The following is an 18183-nucleotide window of genomic DNA, read 5'->3' as shown; positions in this document are numbered from 1 at the left end:
GAAACAAGTCTCACTTGTGCACATTCTTGTCTGACAGTTCAACTCTACTACTTCTGCTTTATTGAAGCCATAGTTAAGTCCTGCCTAAAAATTTCAACACCTTAGCCCATGTCCATGGGGTTGACACCATAATGGTTATATTAACCCAAATTAGGGGATTTTCACAGTAACTTTATTGCAGTGTTAACGTAAGCCTACTTGTGACGCTAATAAATAAACTTTAAAAGAAGTTAGAGAACTTTAATTTGGTTTTTAAAATCCAATAATAAAAATCTGGAATCAGTAAAGGTGATTGTTGGGCTGTCAGATTGTTGTAAAATTCCAACCAACTTAATAATTGTCAGGGTGATTAGGTAGCATCATGACAATGTCACTGCACGAGAGGCCTGGACTCAATCTGGAAACACAAGTTCAAATTCCACCATGAATCTGGCGGAATTTAAATTCAATTAATGAATAAAAATCTTGAATAAAATGCTAGTCTCATTAATAGTGATCATGAAACTACCAGATTGAGTCAGTAATGTCCTGCACCATCCTTACTGGCACCATCAGGCCTATGAATGATGCGGATCAACACACAATGTGGTGATGGTTTTCTAAAATGGCCGAGCAAGATAACAAGTCGGTGTAGGTGCCTCACCATCACCTACTCAAGGGCAATTAAAAGTCTAATGAAAATTATAAAACCATTGTCGATTGTCATATGACTCCAGGGCCACAGCAACGTGGTTGACTCTTAAATGCTCTCAGAAATGCAGGGCAATTTGAGATGAACATTAAATGCTGGCCCAGCCAGTGACGGCCACAACCCATGAAGAATTTTTAAAAATTAGGAACAGGTAATAAACGCTGACCTTGCCAGTGATGCTCACACATCTCTAGTTGTCCTGAATGAAAAAAAAATCATTACCGTAGGAGCGCTATCATCCTTGTCCATTCTAGCCTCACGTGGCTCCAATCCTGACCAAGGTACTTAAATCTTAAGGGCCCTCTTGAAATGACCTGGCTTCAAACTGCTACAAAGAATAAGAATGCTCACGTTCAACACCGGGGCGGCACAGTGACACAATTTTTGGCACTGCTGCCTCACAGTGCCAGGAACCCGGGTTCAATTCAATTCAAGTGGCTGTGTGGAGTTTGCATGTTCTTTCCATGCCTGCATGGGATTCCTCCAGGTACTCCGGTTTCCTCCCACACTCCAAAGATGTGTGGGTTCGGTTGATGGGCCATGCTCAATTGTCCCTTAGAGTCAGGGGATTAATAGGGATAGGGCATGGGTGGGATGCTTGTATTGAGACGGTGCAGTCACAATGGGCCAAATGGCCTCCTGTACTGTGGGAATTCTATGAGTTGTGGTCTTTGGGCTAGGTTTCCATTCTGCGAGCTTCCTGTCCAGTAGGAACATCTATGATTTTCAGAACAACTAGAGGTATGAAATAAATTGTGATGTTCACACCCTATCAATATAATTTAAAAACCATCTACAATGAAATATCAGAGTACCCCATTACCAGCTTTGGTCCGAATACTTTGATGGGGTTTATATTAACCGATAAAACTATCTTCAAGAATTCCAGAAACTTCATCTACTACTACCAGCTTTATCACAGTTCAAGTTGTGCAATGTTTAAATGGAACTAAATATTGAACTGTCTGAATTGCAGAGTATGGTAAGGGCCAATGGGTGGCTGTCTACAATGTTAAAAAGGATCACTCACCTGTCTTTTTGTCTTTAGCTCTATATACCACACCGTATGTTCCTTCTTCAATTCTATTAAGACACTGAAATTCTTCTACACTGCGGCAACCCTTGAAACAAAGTTAAATGATAATTAATTAGAGCAGTAATTGTGGATGCTGCTTTATTACATTTCAGACATGTGGCAAGTGTTGCATCAATGCAGCTTTTTCTTTATGACCAGAATGGTAATAGTTTGACTGCACAGTAAACCTGGTCACTGACACTGCCCAGTGTACAAACAGGATATTCAACGATATTTGGAAGGAAGTGAAACATCTTGTTTAGTTTATTTATTAATCACAAGTAGGCTTACATTAACACTGCAATGAGTTTACTGTGAAAGTCCCCTAGTTGCCACACTCCTGTGCCTCTTCGGGTACACTGAGGGAGAGAATTTAGCACGACCAATGCACCTAACCAGCGCGTCTTTCGGACTGTGGGAGGAAACTGTAGCATTCGGAGGAAACCCACACACACGGGGAGAACGTGCAAACTCCGCAGACAGTGACCCAAGCCAGGAATTGAACTCGGGTCCCTGGTGCTGAGACGCAGCAGCGCTAACCATTGTGCCACCATGCCGCCCTCGAGGTGCAGCAAGAATAATCACATGAGCATCTGAGCAAGAATTAAAAATACGGCTGATATAACAAGGTTTTTTTAAGCACACTTGCAAGTGATCCATATCAGATCATCCTTTTTGAGCCATGGAGATACTGTAAATTAAAAATGCTTAGATCTGATGTCAACATGATTTTTGCCTCCTTTCTATAACTCCACCTGTAGGCTAACCTTTATTTAGTGTAATGACATTGCCTTTCCCACTGAATCTACACAATCTGTGCAGATATGAAATATTTGGGTTATTCCTTGTTGCTGTCAGATGGCTGTGCACTGTGATATTTTTATTTTACTTTTTGTTGGAGAAAGGGCAGAGTAACTGCAGTGTGTAATTCCACTAATAATTTTAGAAGATGTGCCCAAAGATCTAACTAAGATGCTTGTTAAATACCTGAAGGGCAGGCAAGTACTGTGGCAGCTCCTTCTTCAACTCAACTGGTGAAACTGGAGGGGAATCAGGAACATACTCCCCCTCAGTGGGAGTGTTTGAGATTGGGCTTTCCTCCTCCTCCATCTCCTCCTCATCCTCCTCCACGCTCTCTTCTGAATCATGATCAAACTTTGACTCTGTAACTAACAAATTCAGTATCAGGAAATAAAAGAAACCTACATAAGTGTGAATTACAAATTGGATTTTGGCACTGGATGTGAGGCAGAAACAGCGTTTACCTATCTGGATGTGGTTTCCATTCTGCCTTTCTTCATCACTGTGTTCCTCCTCTTCACTAATTTCTCCTAAAACAAAGGAAGGCAAACACTTTGAAACTGCTCAAATCTAAATCCTTCAGGTAGTTACTTCACCAAAAGATGCACATTTTTAGCCTACTAGGATCAGTTAAGCAAGGACAGATTAGCTGCTCAGTTCGTATCTGAGCTCACCTCACCATTTGGAAAGGAGGGGACATTGCATCAATTTGAAATCATTTTATTAATAAAGACACTCTTACAAAGCCATGGCACAGTCATACAGAACTATTCATTACCAAGACACAGCTGTTCAACTGGTTCCAGTCTACACACCAAAAATAATTAAATTCTCACCAGGGGATTGTTCAGATTCACCCTCAGACGCACTGGGAGATTCTTCAGATCCCTCGCTGCTGCTCTCTTCCTCAGAGGCAGTTGCAGACCCTATTAAAGAAATTCAGGAACAAAAACAACATAGATGGTCATAAAGGAGGTGTCACAGTAACGAGCTACTTTTAAAACAAACCGTTTTAGGTAATTACATAATAAAAAGTATTTTGCTAAAATATACTCTGCACATTCTTCTACAGAGCAAAGCCACAACAGAAGATTAGCATTCCATTCTGATATCATGGTGGGGGACCAGGTTTGGAGCACACACTGAGATTAACTGTGTAGCCACTAAAAGAAATGAACATTAATGGTTAAAATAAACGATTGCACCAATTTCTTGGGATGAAATTAATCATATTATGCATTACTCCCCAACTGAAAAGTTCCAAAACACAAAAAGCTTCAAGAGAAGCTTAGAAGGACGTATCCACAGATTTTTCTTGCCTTCCACTGTGGAAATACTGCAAGTACAACCTTATTACGAAAGATGCAGTGGATGTAAGATGTTGCGTTCTTCACATCCATTCTAGGGAAAAATGGTAAACAAGAGATAACATCACATGTCTGTGTCTTACATTAACTCCATAGATAGCATCTCCATGCAAACATTGCTACACCTTTGGATGTAGATAGGGGGCAGATTCAGTGATGATAATACCTTTGAACGTTATGGGGAGGTAGTTAGACACTGTCCTGTTAAAGATGGTCATTGCCGAGCAATTGTATGGCATAAATATCACTTGCCATTAAACAGGCCAAGCTTGAAAGTTGTCTTGCTACACGTGGGGACAAACTGTTTAATTATCTAAGGAGCATTGAGTTGAACAAACAATGTAGAAATCACCAGCAAATATCCCAAATTCTGACGTTGAGACAGCTGAAGGTGATTGGGCCTAGAACACTACCCCGAGGAACTCTTTGCAGTGAGGTCCTGCAACTGGGATGACTCAACTCCCACAACAACAAACATCTATTTTTGTGATGGGTATTTTTGTACCAGTAGAGATACGTCCTCGATTCCCCGTGACTTCAGATTTGCTTCTTGATGTCACACTTGGTCATATGCTGCCTTAATGTCAACAGTAGTCACTTTCACCTCACTTCTTCAATTCCTGTTTTGTTCATGTTTGGACCAAGGATGTAATGAAGCTTGGAGCTGAGTGTTCCTGGTAGGAACCATTTATTAAAGTATTTACAGCCTAATGCTCCTATCCTAGCTTTAGGTACTCCAGAATATCTCCAGTACCTGAGGAAGATTCACCGGATGTTGTCTTTCTTTCACTGTCACTTATGTCCTGCAAATCAGACAGTGGGTCTTTTTCTTCATGCCGTTCCTCCGTTACTGCACAGAACACAAGGTACAGAAATACTTACAAAAGGAAATATTAGATGCATCATTCATTAACTCTGCTGGACAAAATTCCCTCAAACATTTACACATTCCTTTTTGTTTCCTGTCCTCTATTTCTTCTCTTCATCCGCATCATTGATTTCACAACCACCCCTTTTCTCTTCAGTACTTTGCCTCTTTCTTCTGCTCACCAACTATTTCTTAATTAACACTCCCTCCTCATCCATCCCACTATGAATTACTTTCAGCTTCATGACGCATATCAGTTGCGTAAGACAAGTGACACAGGCAATCGCAGTATTGTGGAACTTGACTTGTTTTAATGAATCAGGGAGGGATGTCCCAGAAGATTTTTCTTGAATTGAGTGCAGATTTATTTCACCATTCCCTGGAGTTACTGCTGTTAGCAATGAGTAGAATATGATATTGCATAGCTAACTGAGTGAAACTGGCAGAATCAGCCTGAATTTCCCCATCCTCTTCATGAGTTTGTTACTCAATGTTCGATTGTTACATTCATAAAAAGTCTACACGCATGTACAAAATGTTAGCTTTAATACTATATGAGGTATGTGAACTTCTTCAGATTCTTATGGTGTAACTGCCATTGTTAATTACAATAGACTGAGATGTACTTTGAATATTCATCAGCTGTGATTTTTCTTGCAGAGATGGCAGGGTAGCCGAGTCATTTCACCAGACCTTGATCAAAGCTGGAGACTAGTTTTAATTCAAACATCCCCATGTTCTGCTTCACAATTTCTAACCAACATGCTTGCTCACAAAAATCTTCCATCAGAAACAGAAAAAAAACTACTTAAAATAGTCAAATCTACATCAATGCTACACAATATGGGGTAGAAGCAAGATCTACAGCAGGATTCAGCCACCTATGGAAAAACATGCCATTGGTTTTGTAACAGGTCTTTCAGACATCAGTTCTGCAGCCAAGTCACTGTTAATTTAGTTAAGCAAATATACCAAATTTGCACAGAATTCTCAATGTGGTTCAGAAGTGGTGGAGAATGGGTGGATCTGGTGTATCTAGATTTTCAGCGTTTGATAAGGTCCCACACAAACGGTTAGTATATAAAATTAGAGCACCTGGGATTGGGGCCAATATACTGGTATGAATCGAGAATTGCATCACAGACAGAAAACAGAGTGGGAATAAATGGATCAGTCTCAGGATGCTATTAGTAAGGTACCATAAGGATTGGTGCTGGGGCTACAACCGTTCACAATCTATGTAAATGATTTGGACGTGGGGATAGAACCCTATAGTGCAGGCCCATCAAGTCTACACTGAAAACAATCCCACCCAGGCAATATTCCCGTAGCCCCAAATATCTGCACTGCTAATCTCTCTAACCTAGGCATCCTGGAGCATTAAAGGGCAAATTACCATGGCTGAACAACCCGTACATTTTTGGAAGGAAACCCACACAGACAAGAGGAGTACGTGCAAACTGCACACGTTGCAGTTTCACTTAATCAATTGTTACATTTCAAAATTTGCTGATGACACTAAATGAGGGAACTCAATAGTGTTGGCGGTAGCTATGATGTGGAATTGCCGGCGTTAGACTGGGGTAGGCACAGTAAGTAGTCTTACAACACCAGGGTTAAAGTCCAACAAGGTTATTTGTTAGCATGAGCTTTCGCAGTGTTGCCCTTCATCACGTGATGAAGGGGGAACAGTCAGAAAGCTCATGCTACCAAATAAACCTGTTGGACTTTAATCTGATGTTGTGAGACTGTGCCTAGTGAACATAAGTTTGAGGAGGATGCAAGGAGGCTCCAAGAAGGCATGGCTATGATAAGTGAACAAGCTCAAACTTTGCTGGAATATAATATGGATAATTGTGAAGTTATTCACTTTGGTTGAAAGAACAGTGATTATCTGAGTGGCTGTGAGGGGAGTTTCAACAATTGTTTTTTTCTTGAAACCTCTCTTTTCTTTTGAAATTCAATTTGTCGTACCAAATCTCATCTTTCCAAAATTTGCTTATTAGTCCCATGAGTGAAGAAAATATCCAAATGTGGCCCTTTGAACCAAAATGTTAGGCGTGCCTGATCTAATCGAATGACGAAGCAGATTAGACAAGCGGGATGATCTACTCATGGTCCTAGGTTCCTATGTAAAACGTGTCATTTAAGATTCCCCTCAGTGTTAAATTAATCATTTGATAACCATACCAATTTTTCTTCCAACCCCGGGTTCAATCCTCTCTGTGTGACACCACATTGGGCTATGACTTCTGCGATGAGATTTTAATTTTTCACCATATCCCACCTTCGATCCTCTGTGATGCATCATGGCTGAAGGAACAGGAAAAATACTAGTCAAATCCAATTAAACAAAATGGTGAAGCATTAAAACACTTAAAAGGCTGTATTGCTGAAAAGATTAGCTTTAAATGTTATGCACGTCCTAGCACAATCTTCTAGGATGTTAAGTGTCAGCAGCATCCTGTGTTTTATCTCGGTCTTAGCTCCCTATTCTAGAGCAGTTGCAGCTAGAAGATCAGAGAGTCATTGAGATTTACAGCTCAGAAAGAGGCCCTTCAGCCCATCGTGCCTGAGCTGTCCATCAAGCGCCTATCTATCCTAATCCCATTTTCCAGCACTTGGTCTATAGCCTTGAATGTTTTGGTGTTTGAAGTGTTCATCTAATTGCTTCTCATGTGTGAGGATTCTACCCCAACCACCCTTTTCGACAGCAAGTTCCAGATTCCCATCAACCTCTGGGTGAAAAAGTTTTTCCTCAAATCCCCTCTAAATCTCCTGCCCCATCCTTTAAAATCTATGCCCCCTAGTCATTGAGGAGAAAGGATTCTTCTTATCGATGTTCTCATATTTTCGGACATCTCAATCAGATGCCCCCTCAGCCTTTTCTGAAAACCCCCAGTCTAACCAGTGTCTCTTCATAGCTGAAAAGCTCCAGCCCAGGCAACATCCTGGTGAACCTCTACTGCCCCCTCTACTGCAATCACATCCTTCCTATAGTATGCTGACCAAAACTGCACATAGTACTCTAGCTTTTTTATACAGCTCCATCATTATCTCCCTGCTCTTATATTTTATGCCTTAGCTAATAAAGGCAAGTATTCCAAATGCCTTCTTAACCACCTTATCAGGGATCTTTGGATATGCTGCCAAGGTCTCTCTGATCCTCTGCACTTCCTAGCTTCCTGCTGATCATTGTGTATTTTCCTGCCTTGTTAGTCCTCCCAAAATGCATCAACTCACACTTTCCAGAGTTATATTTTTGCCGCTGTTCTGCCTGTCTGACCAGCCCGACTATAAAATCCAGTAATCTAAGGCTTTCCTCCTCGTTATTTACCATACCATCAATTTTCATGTCAGCTTTGAATTTACTGATCAGACCCCCACATTCACATCTATATCATTAGTATATTCTACAGACACAGGACGCAGCACCAATTCCTGCAGTATGCCACTGGACACTGGCTTCCAATCACAAAAATGACCTTTGACCATTATCCTCGACCTTCTGCCACAATGTCAATTTTGGATTCAATTTACCAAATTGCCCTGGATCTCATAAGCTTTTCTTACCTTTTTCATCACTTTCCCATAAGGAACCTTGTCAAAAGCTTTACTGAATTCCACACAGACAATATCAACTGCAATGCCCTCATCTACTCACCTAGTCACCACCTAAGAAATTCAACTTTGTTAGACATGATCGCCAAGCAGAGATTAATTCTGTCCCTCAGAATTTTTTCCAATAATTTACCTGCCATGATGGATTAACAGTTCTTACTTCTTGATAAAGATGTAATTGGAATAGCAAAAAATGAAACTAGATCAAACATGCTACATTCTAAGTTTTAAACTGCTCAAACTGAATGCATCAATCACGACTGAATCCTTGAGAAAACCTTACAGTGAAGCAGAACGTCATTTCGATCTGCATTTCGCAGTTAACGCCTGGTTATTCATAATGATTTCTCAGCCGCATAATCCCCAAATCTCCATAATCACTTGTTCCATAGCACCCATGCTGCAACAATATAGAAAAATATACCTAACTAGTAACCCACAGACTAATGTTCTGGGGGCATAAATTCAAATCCCACTACGGCAACTGGTGGAATTTAACTTCAGTTAGCAAATCTGGAAAATACAACTTAAAAATTGTGATTTGATTTTTTATTGTCACATGTATTGGGATAGTGAAAAATATTGTTTCTTGCGTGCTATACAGACAAAACATACTGTTCATAGAGTACATAGCAGAGAAGGAAAAGAGATGCATAATATAGTGATGCAGTTACAGTTAGGGTGTAGAGAAAGATCAACTTAAAAAAGGTAGGTCCATTCAAAAGTCTTATGGTAGAAGGGAACCGTTCTTGAGTTGATTTAGTCTCATAATGATGACCATCAGTGATTATTAGTGTGATTCACTAATATCCTTTAGGGAAGGAAATCTGCCGTCTTTACCTGCTCAGGCCTAAATGCAACTCCAGATTCACACCAATGTGATCGACTCCTAACTATCTTCTGAAATGGCCTAACAAGCCACTCAATTCAAGGGCAATTAGGGATGGGCAACAAATGCTGGATGTGCAGTGGTGCCTGCATCCCAGTCTCAAATTGGGAAATATTCATTCTAATTCAAACTTTTACATACAGCAGCCTAATGTAACAATCCAGGTGCTGAATGGAGTAATCCAGCCTGAAAGTCAGAGGGGCATAAATGAGGGAATGAACCAGGATTGGCACAGCTGATGTTTTGGAACCACAAGTAGAGTGTAATTGTGAGGCAACAGGAATGTGGAGGCTGAACAATATGGAGTACAAGTATTCTGTGCTTTTTTTTTTAAATACCTAGATCATTACATACATCTGACTTGTCCAACCTTTTCCTTCAAGGAGCCACATTAAAATTTTTTTCTCACTCAAGGGGCCCAAGAGAAAATTTTGGAAAGGTAAAGTTTCACACAACATTGAAATATGAATTTCAATAAAATGTTGAGACATGAGGAAAAGGAACAGCTTATTGAGCAAAAATTAAATAAGGTCAGAGCAATAAACTGATTTTTTAAAAATTAATAAAGATAACCGTTTGAGTGCAAGAGGATCAAATCATGATTGCCCAACTCACTATCAAGCTCAGGGTGCTTACTCACTCACCCTCACCTAATGTGCGAGTTGGTGCGAACGTGTTGATGCATGGGGGAAGAGGGTGAACCCCGAGACTGGGAGTGAGCCAGACACTCTCTCACCCTACTTGCAGTCACTCTCCATTGCCTACAAACAGCAAACCTCGTGCCCCTCACTCCACCAGCAGCCAGCCTTGTGCTCCACTCCACAGCAACCACCCACCACCCACAGATACCTCCCCCCCACCTCCCCGCAGCCCCTCTCCTCTCTCTTCACTTCGCCACTCCATTCCCTCTTTTATCCCACTCCGGCTGGACAGTCGCTCCCCGCACCAACCCCCGACTTCGCTCCCTTAAAACCTCCCTGCCTCCTCCCCAACAGATTCACTGCTCTCGCATGTCATTTGCTCAGCCTCAAACTGAAGGACGCTGCTCCTCCAATCAAAGACTGGTTCAGTCCCATCTTTGCTGCCGATAGGATAACCAGTGAGCCTATCAACAGTAAGGATGCGAGAGCAGTGGCGTATGATTGGGGGAATAGAAACTTGCAGAACCTTCAAATTGACTTACTGGCATTTTAATCATGGGTCTACTGGTCACAGATTGGACAAGCCTGATGAATATAGTTCCAGCATCCACAGTAAATTGCTTTTATCTGATATATATCATTTAGGTAGTGACATTTGAACAGAATGATCATTTTTGGAATAAAATAACCCGTTTCTAAAAACTAACCGAACTTCTAAGTAGGTTGAGAGTAGGTTCGGCTGCTTTAAGCAGCATAAATACCTTCCCTCCTGATATCGCGTTCTTTGCGCCTTTCTCGCTCTTGCATTTGCTCTCTCTCCCTCATTCTCCTCTCCCGTTCTCTCTGACGCTCGAGTTGTTCAAGGCGGTCCCTGGAAGATTCACCGCAAGGTTGTAAGTTTATAAAAAGCATTCAAAAAGAAAAGTCAACTGGTGTTTTCACATTTCACATACAACAGCTCACGTCACTCACCAAGGACTGCCCTGCCCCACATTGCTTGTATCTATAAAAGGTTTCATGTGCCTATCAAAACAAAAACAAAACCCACTTGAATAACCCCACTGTACAATCCAGGTAACTTTTTTTTCATTTGGTTGGTTTGACACACTTTAGTTTTAGAAAACCAATGCTATGAGCTATGTTCTAGAAGCTTACTTTCACACTATTTTTATTGGAAAGCACCAAAATCTGGTATGTCACAAGATATACAGTTTGCTTCCCCTCTATTTTTAATGATGGGGCTATGCCTGCTTTGCGAATACTGCCATGATTTTTCAGGGAATCCCAATGGGATTCCTGTGCTCAGAACCAGATAGTCCTTTAGTAATAATCAAGCTTCCTCATGAGGTCACACAAGAACACAATAGGAGCAGGAATAGGCCACAGGGCTCATTGAGCCTGTTCCACCATTCAAGATGATCATGGCTGGTCTTGGGTTTCAACTCCACTTTCCCGCTCACTCCCCATATCCCTTAATTCCCTAAGAAATCAAAAATTTGTCCACCTCAGCCTCAACAAGGGAGCTTCCACAATCTGCTAGGGTAGAGAATTCCTTAAGACTTTTAAACAATATCTCCTCCTCTCCATCCTAAATGACTGGTCTCTTATCCTGTGATAGTGCCTATGTTTTAGATTCCCAGACCAGTGGAAACAATCTCAGCACCCACCCTATTAAGCCTTGCAGAATGAGATCACATCTCCTTTTCCTAAACTACAGACAATATAAGTCCAACTCATTCAGCAACCCCCACTCCACCTTTCTCCTCCTCCCATCTCATCCAGGGATTAATTTGGGGAACCATTTCCGTACCATCTCCTTTACTTAAGCATGGAGACCAAAACTACATGGTAATCCAGATCTTTGTACAACTATTGCAAAACTTCTTTACCCCTTGTACTCCATGCACTGTCATTGTATGATATCTGTCCTTTGTTGCTAATTGGGTAAATTTTTTTGTCTTTCAAGAGACTGTTACGAAGGTTGCTTTTCTCTTGAATTTCACACATCTGGAGTGGGAAGAACAGAAATCTTAGAGGGCAGTAGGTTTATAGAGGTGTGCAGGATGATACCATAGGGACAATGACATTGAACATTAAGAATTTTAAATTTGAGATTTTGGAGAAACCAGAATCCAATTGCAGGTGAGTGAAACAGCAGGTGGGCAAGCGGCACACTGATATTAATGGAAAAGAAAAAGACTATAGAACATGTCATTGATTCACCACTGCCCACTTTGTGTTTGCGAAGTTGAATTTTACCTAAGTCAGATGATGAGCGTGCAGCCAAATTACTCATTTATTTATAAAATATATATTTGACAATTAGACACTCTTGTATCATAATCCCAGAGTTCTCTCCCTAAAGGCATTGTGGGTCAACCACCCACAGCACATGGGCTCAACGATTCAAGAAGACAGCTTACCTCCACCTTCTCTTTTTTTTGTCAAAGTGCACATTTTCCCACATTATACTCCATGTGCCAAATATTTTGCTCACTCATTTAACTGATCAATATCTCTTTGTAGACTCTTTACTGTCCTTACTTTCTTACCTCTTATGCCATCAGAAAATTTAGTTACCATTTATTTGGTCACTTCATCCACCACACTGATACAGATTGTAAATCGTTGAGGCCTCAGCACTGATCCCTCTGGCACTCCACTATTGCAAGTTACAGCTTGCAAACCCAAAAATGATACATTTATCTCTACTCTGCTTCCTGTTAGTCACTCAATGCTAATATGTTACCCCTATACTCAATTTTGAGTAAACTTAAATTCGTAAAAATGTCTACATTTTAACATGATGCTGTACACTGCTCACTGATGGCATTGTTCGTACAGTAATGCACCATGAGGCGCCAGTGTCAGAATGGTGGGATGCAGATTTAGTCCTCTGCTTCACTAATATTATAACCCCAGTTAAACTGATGCAGAAGGCAATAAACTAAGTGGAGATGGAGAGTTAACTGGGATGGGAAGCACCTATTATAAATTGGTGGCTAAAAGGTCATTGGCCATTTAATTATATACGAGGTAATGGCCTGGAAGAAGGGAGGTGGAAAAATTCAGCAATTGGTGGAATTAGGATCGGATAAAACATGTCTCAACAGCAGAAGCAGCTGTGTTCTCCAACTATCAGGAATTGAAAAAACTGATACCCAAGCAACAAACTGAGCAATTTTGAAAAGACACCGACAAAAACATCAATCTTGATGGCATTGCAACTCACTTAAAATATTTATTTTTTGATCATTAATTTTGTAGTCATCAATACAAGGGATGTCAGCAGCACTAAATGTAATGTGTTCCAGGATAGGTATCCAGTGTGTATTATAAAATAGATATTTCACAGCTTGGTGTGGAATCCCAGTTTGTGGGGTGAACCTTTGCTCACTGGTGGGGAAAAAAAATCATAATCCTACATGCTACATTCCTGGATGGTTGCTTGAGAAAATAAAACTTAATTTGGATTGCTATATCAGTAGATTTTTGAGTGCGATAAAAATGGAGATTTGTTTTTTTATTTTCCCTCATTGTATTCCCTGGTTAAAAAAAGTTGCATTCACAATAATTCAATACTGTATTGCTGTATTATCAGCAATAAGGCAACAGATTAGATAAAACAGTATCGTAAATAAACAATATCTTATCTACCCCCTTATTTACATGGGGAGAGAATAGAGCCAACGTCTCGAGTCAAGATGACCCTTCATCAAAGCAGTTCACCTAGACTTGAGACATTCCCTCTATTCTTCCTCCACAGATGCTGTCAGACTTGCTGAGATTTTCCAGCATTTTCTGTTTCTGTTTCAGATTCCTGCATCCACAGTCCTTTGTTTTTATCTACCCCCTTCTTTAATGATTGCTTTGGCCTGAAAATATCCATACATTAGAATAGTTTCGCTGAACCGCTGGATGGAGCTCAGCTGATGAATTTTAAGCTGCACCAGAAATATCGCTGTGGGCCACCAGCATAATTAGGTTTTAATTCCAGCGCATGTGCACTAGCATTATCCAATTGTGAAAGACACAGACGAGATTTGTATTCATACTCGATAGAAAGAATCATTTTCAGCCTTGTTAAAATTATTAAATACTGCTGCACTGAAGTCTATATGGAAGTCACATGTGTATTAAATCCACATATGGATTTTATGCTCTGAACCTCACCCCTTTAAGTAATCAGCATATCAGAGATGTACAAAGATATACAGTCACATTAAAATTTGCTGTACTGGTCACATGCTGCTTAAACTTTGTTGTTCAAAAGATTTATAGCCTAGCTCTCTCATTTCAAGCAGACTGGTATCAATTCAAGTGGTTTCGTAGTAGCAAAGTTTTGTCTAAAAGTTTGGTAACGCTATATTAGCAGATAGTGTGTGCATAAATTGTCATTCCAGTTCCACAGGAAGCAAAGGCTCACAAAAATATCATATATGTATCAGATTTTTTTTGGTATCATTAGATATGTTTAGAATTAAATAGAAGAGACACCTGCAGAGAGCCTAGAAACTTAATAAAAAATGGAAAAGAGAGTAAGCTCTTGAATTCTGAACTAACGCTTGACAAAAACAAAGCTAATATTGCCATACTTGTGTGAATGGTACTTATATTTTTCTTTAAATCATTAGATATGCTTAAAGCTATTTCACAGCCTGTTAGCCAAAGGGAAAATTCTGTTCCTTCACCTTTCTCTTCTGGAATGTTCTCTGGCAAGTTCTCTCCGTTTCTGCCTTTCTCGTTCTCTACGTGCCTTATCTTGCTCCTCTCGCTGTCGTTTCCGTCGCTCATGTTCCCTCTCCTTTTCCTTGTCTTTCTCCTTCCCTCTGATGTGTTTTCCTGTTTACAAACATTTGCATGTCATACCGCTCTTGCACATTAATTAAACATTATACTAGTGATCAGCTGTAAATTAAAAGCCACTGAAACGGAATCATTGAGAATTACTCAATTTTCTGCATCAGAAGACATATTGTGTAGCAGTGTCATAGATTTGTAGGACGTCAGTACTCACCAAGATTCCCAGGAGATTTAAATGCTTTTTTTACACACTCAGACTCACCCACATTGCTTCATGCAATACGATATTCCATTTAGTAACCTTGTGACAGACGCAAAACAAGCTTTGAAAAAAGAAAGCTAATCAGACCCAAAGTCTGAAATTTTCAAGTAATAACAAACGTCCTCTGGTTCACCTTAGCTTTGCATAGGAACAGGAAAAGGCCATTCTATTAGTTCATGGTTGATATGCGTCATACTCTACATACCAACCTAGGTTCCATAATAGCCTTGCTCGCCTAACAGAAATATACTAACCTCAGTTTTGAGACTGTTGATTGAATGCTCCAGCTAATGCCCTGGCTGAGGTCACCGGCTTCAATGGTTTTTGGGAACAGTGTCAAATTTCCATTAGTTTGTGTGAAGAAATGCTTGCTGACATCACACCTCAGAAACCTAGTTCTAATTTGAATGTTATTCCCTTTATTTCTGATCTTCCTCCCTACCAATAGATAGGGGGAGACTGTCAAATCCTTTAATCAGACTTCATAATGTCTAGAGCCTACGTTAAGGATTGCTCGGTCATCTCCCTCCTGTGTATACCGCTGGGCCATCACCTGTGCTAGGTCTGTCTTCGGGACAGGGCATACCAAATGAAGGAGATGGTTGTCTGTAAGGTAGGATTCTGTGAGCATGATGATGTAAGATTGTTGCTTGACCAGCCCGTGGGACAGCTCTCCAATTTTGGGCCCAGATGGTTTCAAGGAGAATGTTAGTAAGGTCAACAGGGCTGAATTTGCTGCTGTCAGTTCAGGTGCCAAGGTCAATATTGGGTGGTCAGTTCTTTGAGAATTCTTAGTGGTTTGATACAACTTGAGACATTTCAAAGAGTATTTAAGAGTCAGCCAAATTGTTCTGGGTTTGGAGTCACATGTAGGTCAAGCAAAGGAGGCAGATTTCCTTCCCTAAAGGACATTAGTGAACCTGATGAGTTTTTACAACAATCAACAATGGTTTCACGGTGATCATTAGACTTTTTTCCCAGATTTTTTTGTTGAATTCAAATTCTGGTCTTGGTAGGATTTGAATGTAGGCAGTGCCACATCCTTTGAATGAATTTTAAAAATTACAGTAGCTTGCCTTTTGAGCTATTGGCCCAAGTGAAGGCCCAGCAAATCTGCAGCACCTCCAAAAGAAGCAGGCAGCTGCTGCTGAGGCTGAAAATAAAATGGGAGGATGGACCACTAGGGGTGGGGGTGCTGAGGGACATAGAACCTCCAGAAAGAATGGCACCCTGCCCCCTCCCTCCATGATAGCTAGGTCTTTTCTCCCTGGAGAGACGAAGGTTGAGAGGCGACCTGATAGAGGTTTATAAGATGTTGAGAGGTACAGATGGGGTGGATTCTCACAGGCTATTTCCCAGGGCTGAAATGGTCGCTATGAGAGGACACAGGTTTAAGGTGCTGGGGAGTAGGTACAGAGGAGATTTCAGGGGTAAGTTTTTCACTCAGAGGGTGATGAGTGAGTGGAATCAGCTGCTGTCGGTGGTGGTGGAGGTGAACTCGTTGGGGTCTTTTAAGAGACTTCTTGATGAGTACATGGGATTTAATGGGATTGAGGGTTATAGACAGGCCTGATAGGTAGGGATATGATCGACACAACTTGTGGGCCGAAGGGCCTGTTTGTGCTGTAGTGTTCTATGAGGCCAGCTTGATGTGTCTGGTAGTCTCCCTATCCAATGGGATCATTTTGATGTTAGTAAAATGGTTGTTAATAGGCTGATTAATTGCCTTCATTGGCTGCCCACCTCAGTCAACAGGCAGCTAAATTGCTGGGAATACCCCTGGTAACATCAACATATTGGAGTTCTCTCAATGCCTTCCTGCATCCTGGTTCATCTCCAGAAAGGCCTTGACACGAGGACTTGAATTAGATTACATCTTAATCTCCTGCACGCAAGGAAATACAAGTCTAATTCGTGCAGCTCCTACTTTTTATGTATTGATTATTAATGGCATAGACCAGATTAGCAACTAAACATTTTCAGTCACATCAGCAACACAAGCGATCCATGATTAAATACGCAAGAAATGAAAACTATTTACCTTATCAAACATAATTCCCCCATGCAAAAGTAACATTCATACACCATCTACTGAGTTAGACTTCTGTCCATGAGAAACTGTCCCATGCAATATTGGCTTAAGTGAGTTCATGCTTATCCTTAAAATTCAGATCATCTCAATGAATTAGCATTTATTCCTTTTACTGAAGGTTTGCTACAGAAAGGGTAGGTCTAATTAGGAAAATCCTTTGGAAGATTAAGGGATGGTGGGTGCTAAATGAGGGTTTTACTGTAGGGTGAAACAATTAGATTGGAAAACTATAGATTAGGATGCAAAAATAAAATAATTGTTGGAAATTGGAAAAAGCACCAAAATGTTGAAAAACCAAAGAGGAAGTAGCAGAGGCACTGACAATACTTCAGACATTGTTCGATACTGAAGTCGCGCCAGCAACATGGGGGACTGCCAATGTAATGTTAAGGTTTAAATAGCAAGAAAGGAATAAAGACATTAAACATAAACCAACCACCTTAACTAGCCTAAAATCGGTTATATGTATCTAGAGGCCACAATTCAGGATAAATCCAGTTTGAAATACATAAGTTAATTAAGGATAGTCAGGACAGATTTCTAGAGTTATTCGCTATCCAGAGAAAACAATGCCTTCTCAGGTGTGAGAATGTGCATTAATCTGAGATCGAGACATGGAGGAAAAAGGTAGGACCATTAACTTTGACCTCAGCATCTGTGGTTGCTAAGCAATAGAGGAAGTTGAGTCAGCAATAGGGGGAGGAGGCATCCAGGTTCTGTGGGCCAATCAAATCCCAGCATGTCAGAGGGTAAAATGCAATTTATTAAAGTATGTGTCAGATGTTACTAATAATTTAAGTATATTGAAGTTGATTGATTCAAAACTAATGAAAAGGTGGGAAAATTTGATAAGAAGAATGTATAATTGATCCATCCTAAACTATATGTGTCAGAGATGTCAGGCTGCTCTAGAACTCTTCGATAACCTCTGCCTGCGACTCGCTGGTCAACTAAAAGATATGTCTTGAAACTGGGATGCTGGCTTTCGTGAGTCTTTGTATTGACTGAAGTTTTGGCGATACCTGGGTGTCCAGGGAACCCTGCTAACAAACAGGATATAATTTAAATGAGAG

General features: G+C 40.6%; 1 protein-coding gene across 19 annotated transcripts in view; it reads right to left on the bottom strand.

Moving 5' to 3' along the window:
* Window positions 1–18183, bottom strand: part of cdk11b (cyclin dependent kinase 11B) — a 43512-nt gene that overhangs the window by 10968 nt on the left and 14361 nt on the right. For 15 of the 19 annotated variants that reach the window (XM_080215193.1, XM_080215205.1, XM_080215191.1 and 12 more), the window contains 9 exons: window positions 14645–14795; window positions 10926–10976; window positions 10715–10824; window positions 6993–7115; window positions 4689–4784; window positions 3404–3493; window positions 3032–3097; window positions 2754–2935; window positions 1722–1812 (listed from right to left, as the gene is read on the bottom strand). In XM_080215193.1, coding sequence (XP_080071319.1) covers window positions 1722–1812; window positions 2754–2935; window positions 3032–3097; window positions 3404–3493; window positions 4689–4784; window positions 6993–7115; window positions 10715–10824; window positions 10926–10976; window positions 14645–14795 — 960 coding nt within the window. The remainder of the gene's footprint in view (window positions 1–1721; window positions 1813–2753; window positions 2936–3031; window positions 3098–3403; window positions 3494–4688; window positions 4785–6992; window positions 7116–10714; window positions 10825–10925; window positions 10977–14644; window positions 14796–18183) is intronic. The other 4 variants (XM_080215198.1, XM_080215200.1, XM_080215197.1 and 1 more) reach the window with 3 other exon arrangements.

Source organism: Carcharhinus amblyrhynchos, chromosome 30, assembly GCF_965287045.1.
Source record: "Carcharhinus amblyrhynchos chromosome 30, sCarAmb.v2.hapA, whole genome shotgun sequence".
Lineage (NCBI taxonomy): Eukaryota > Metazoa > Chordata > Chondrichthyes > Carcharhiniformes > Carcharhinidae > Carcharhinus > Carcharhinus amblyrhynchos.
Note: the sequence above shows the minus strand (reverse complement) of the source record. Positions and strands in the feature narration are given on the sequence as shown.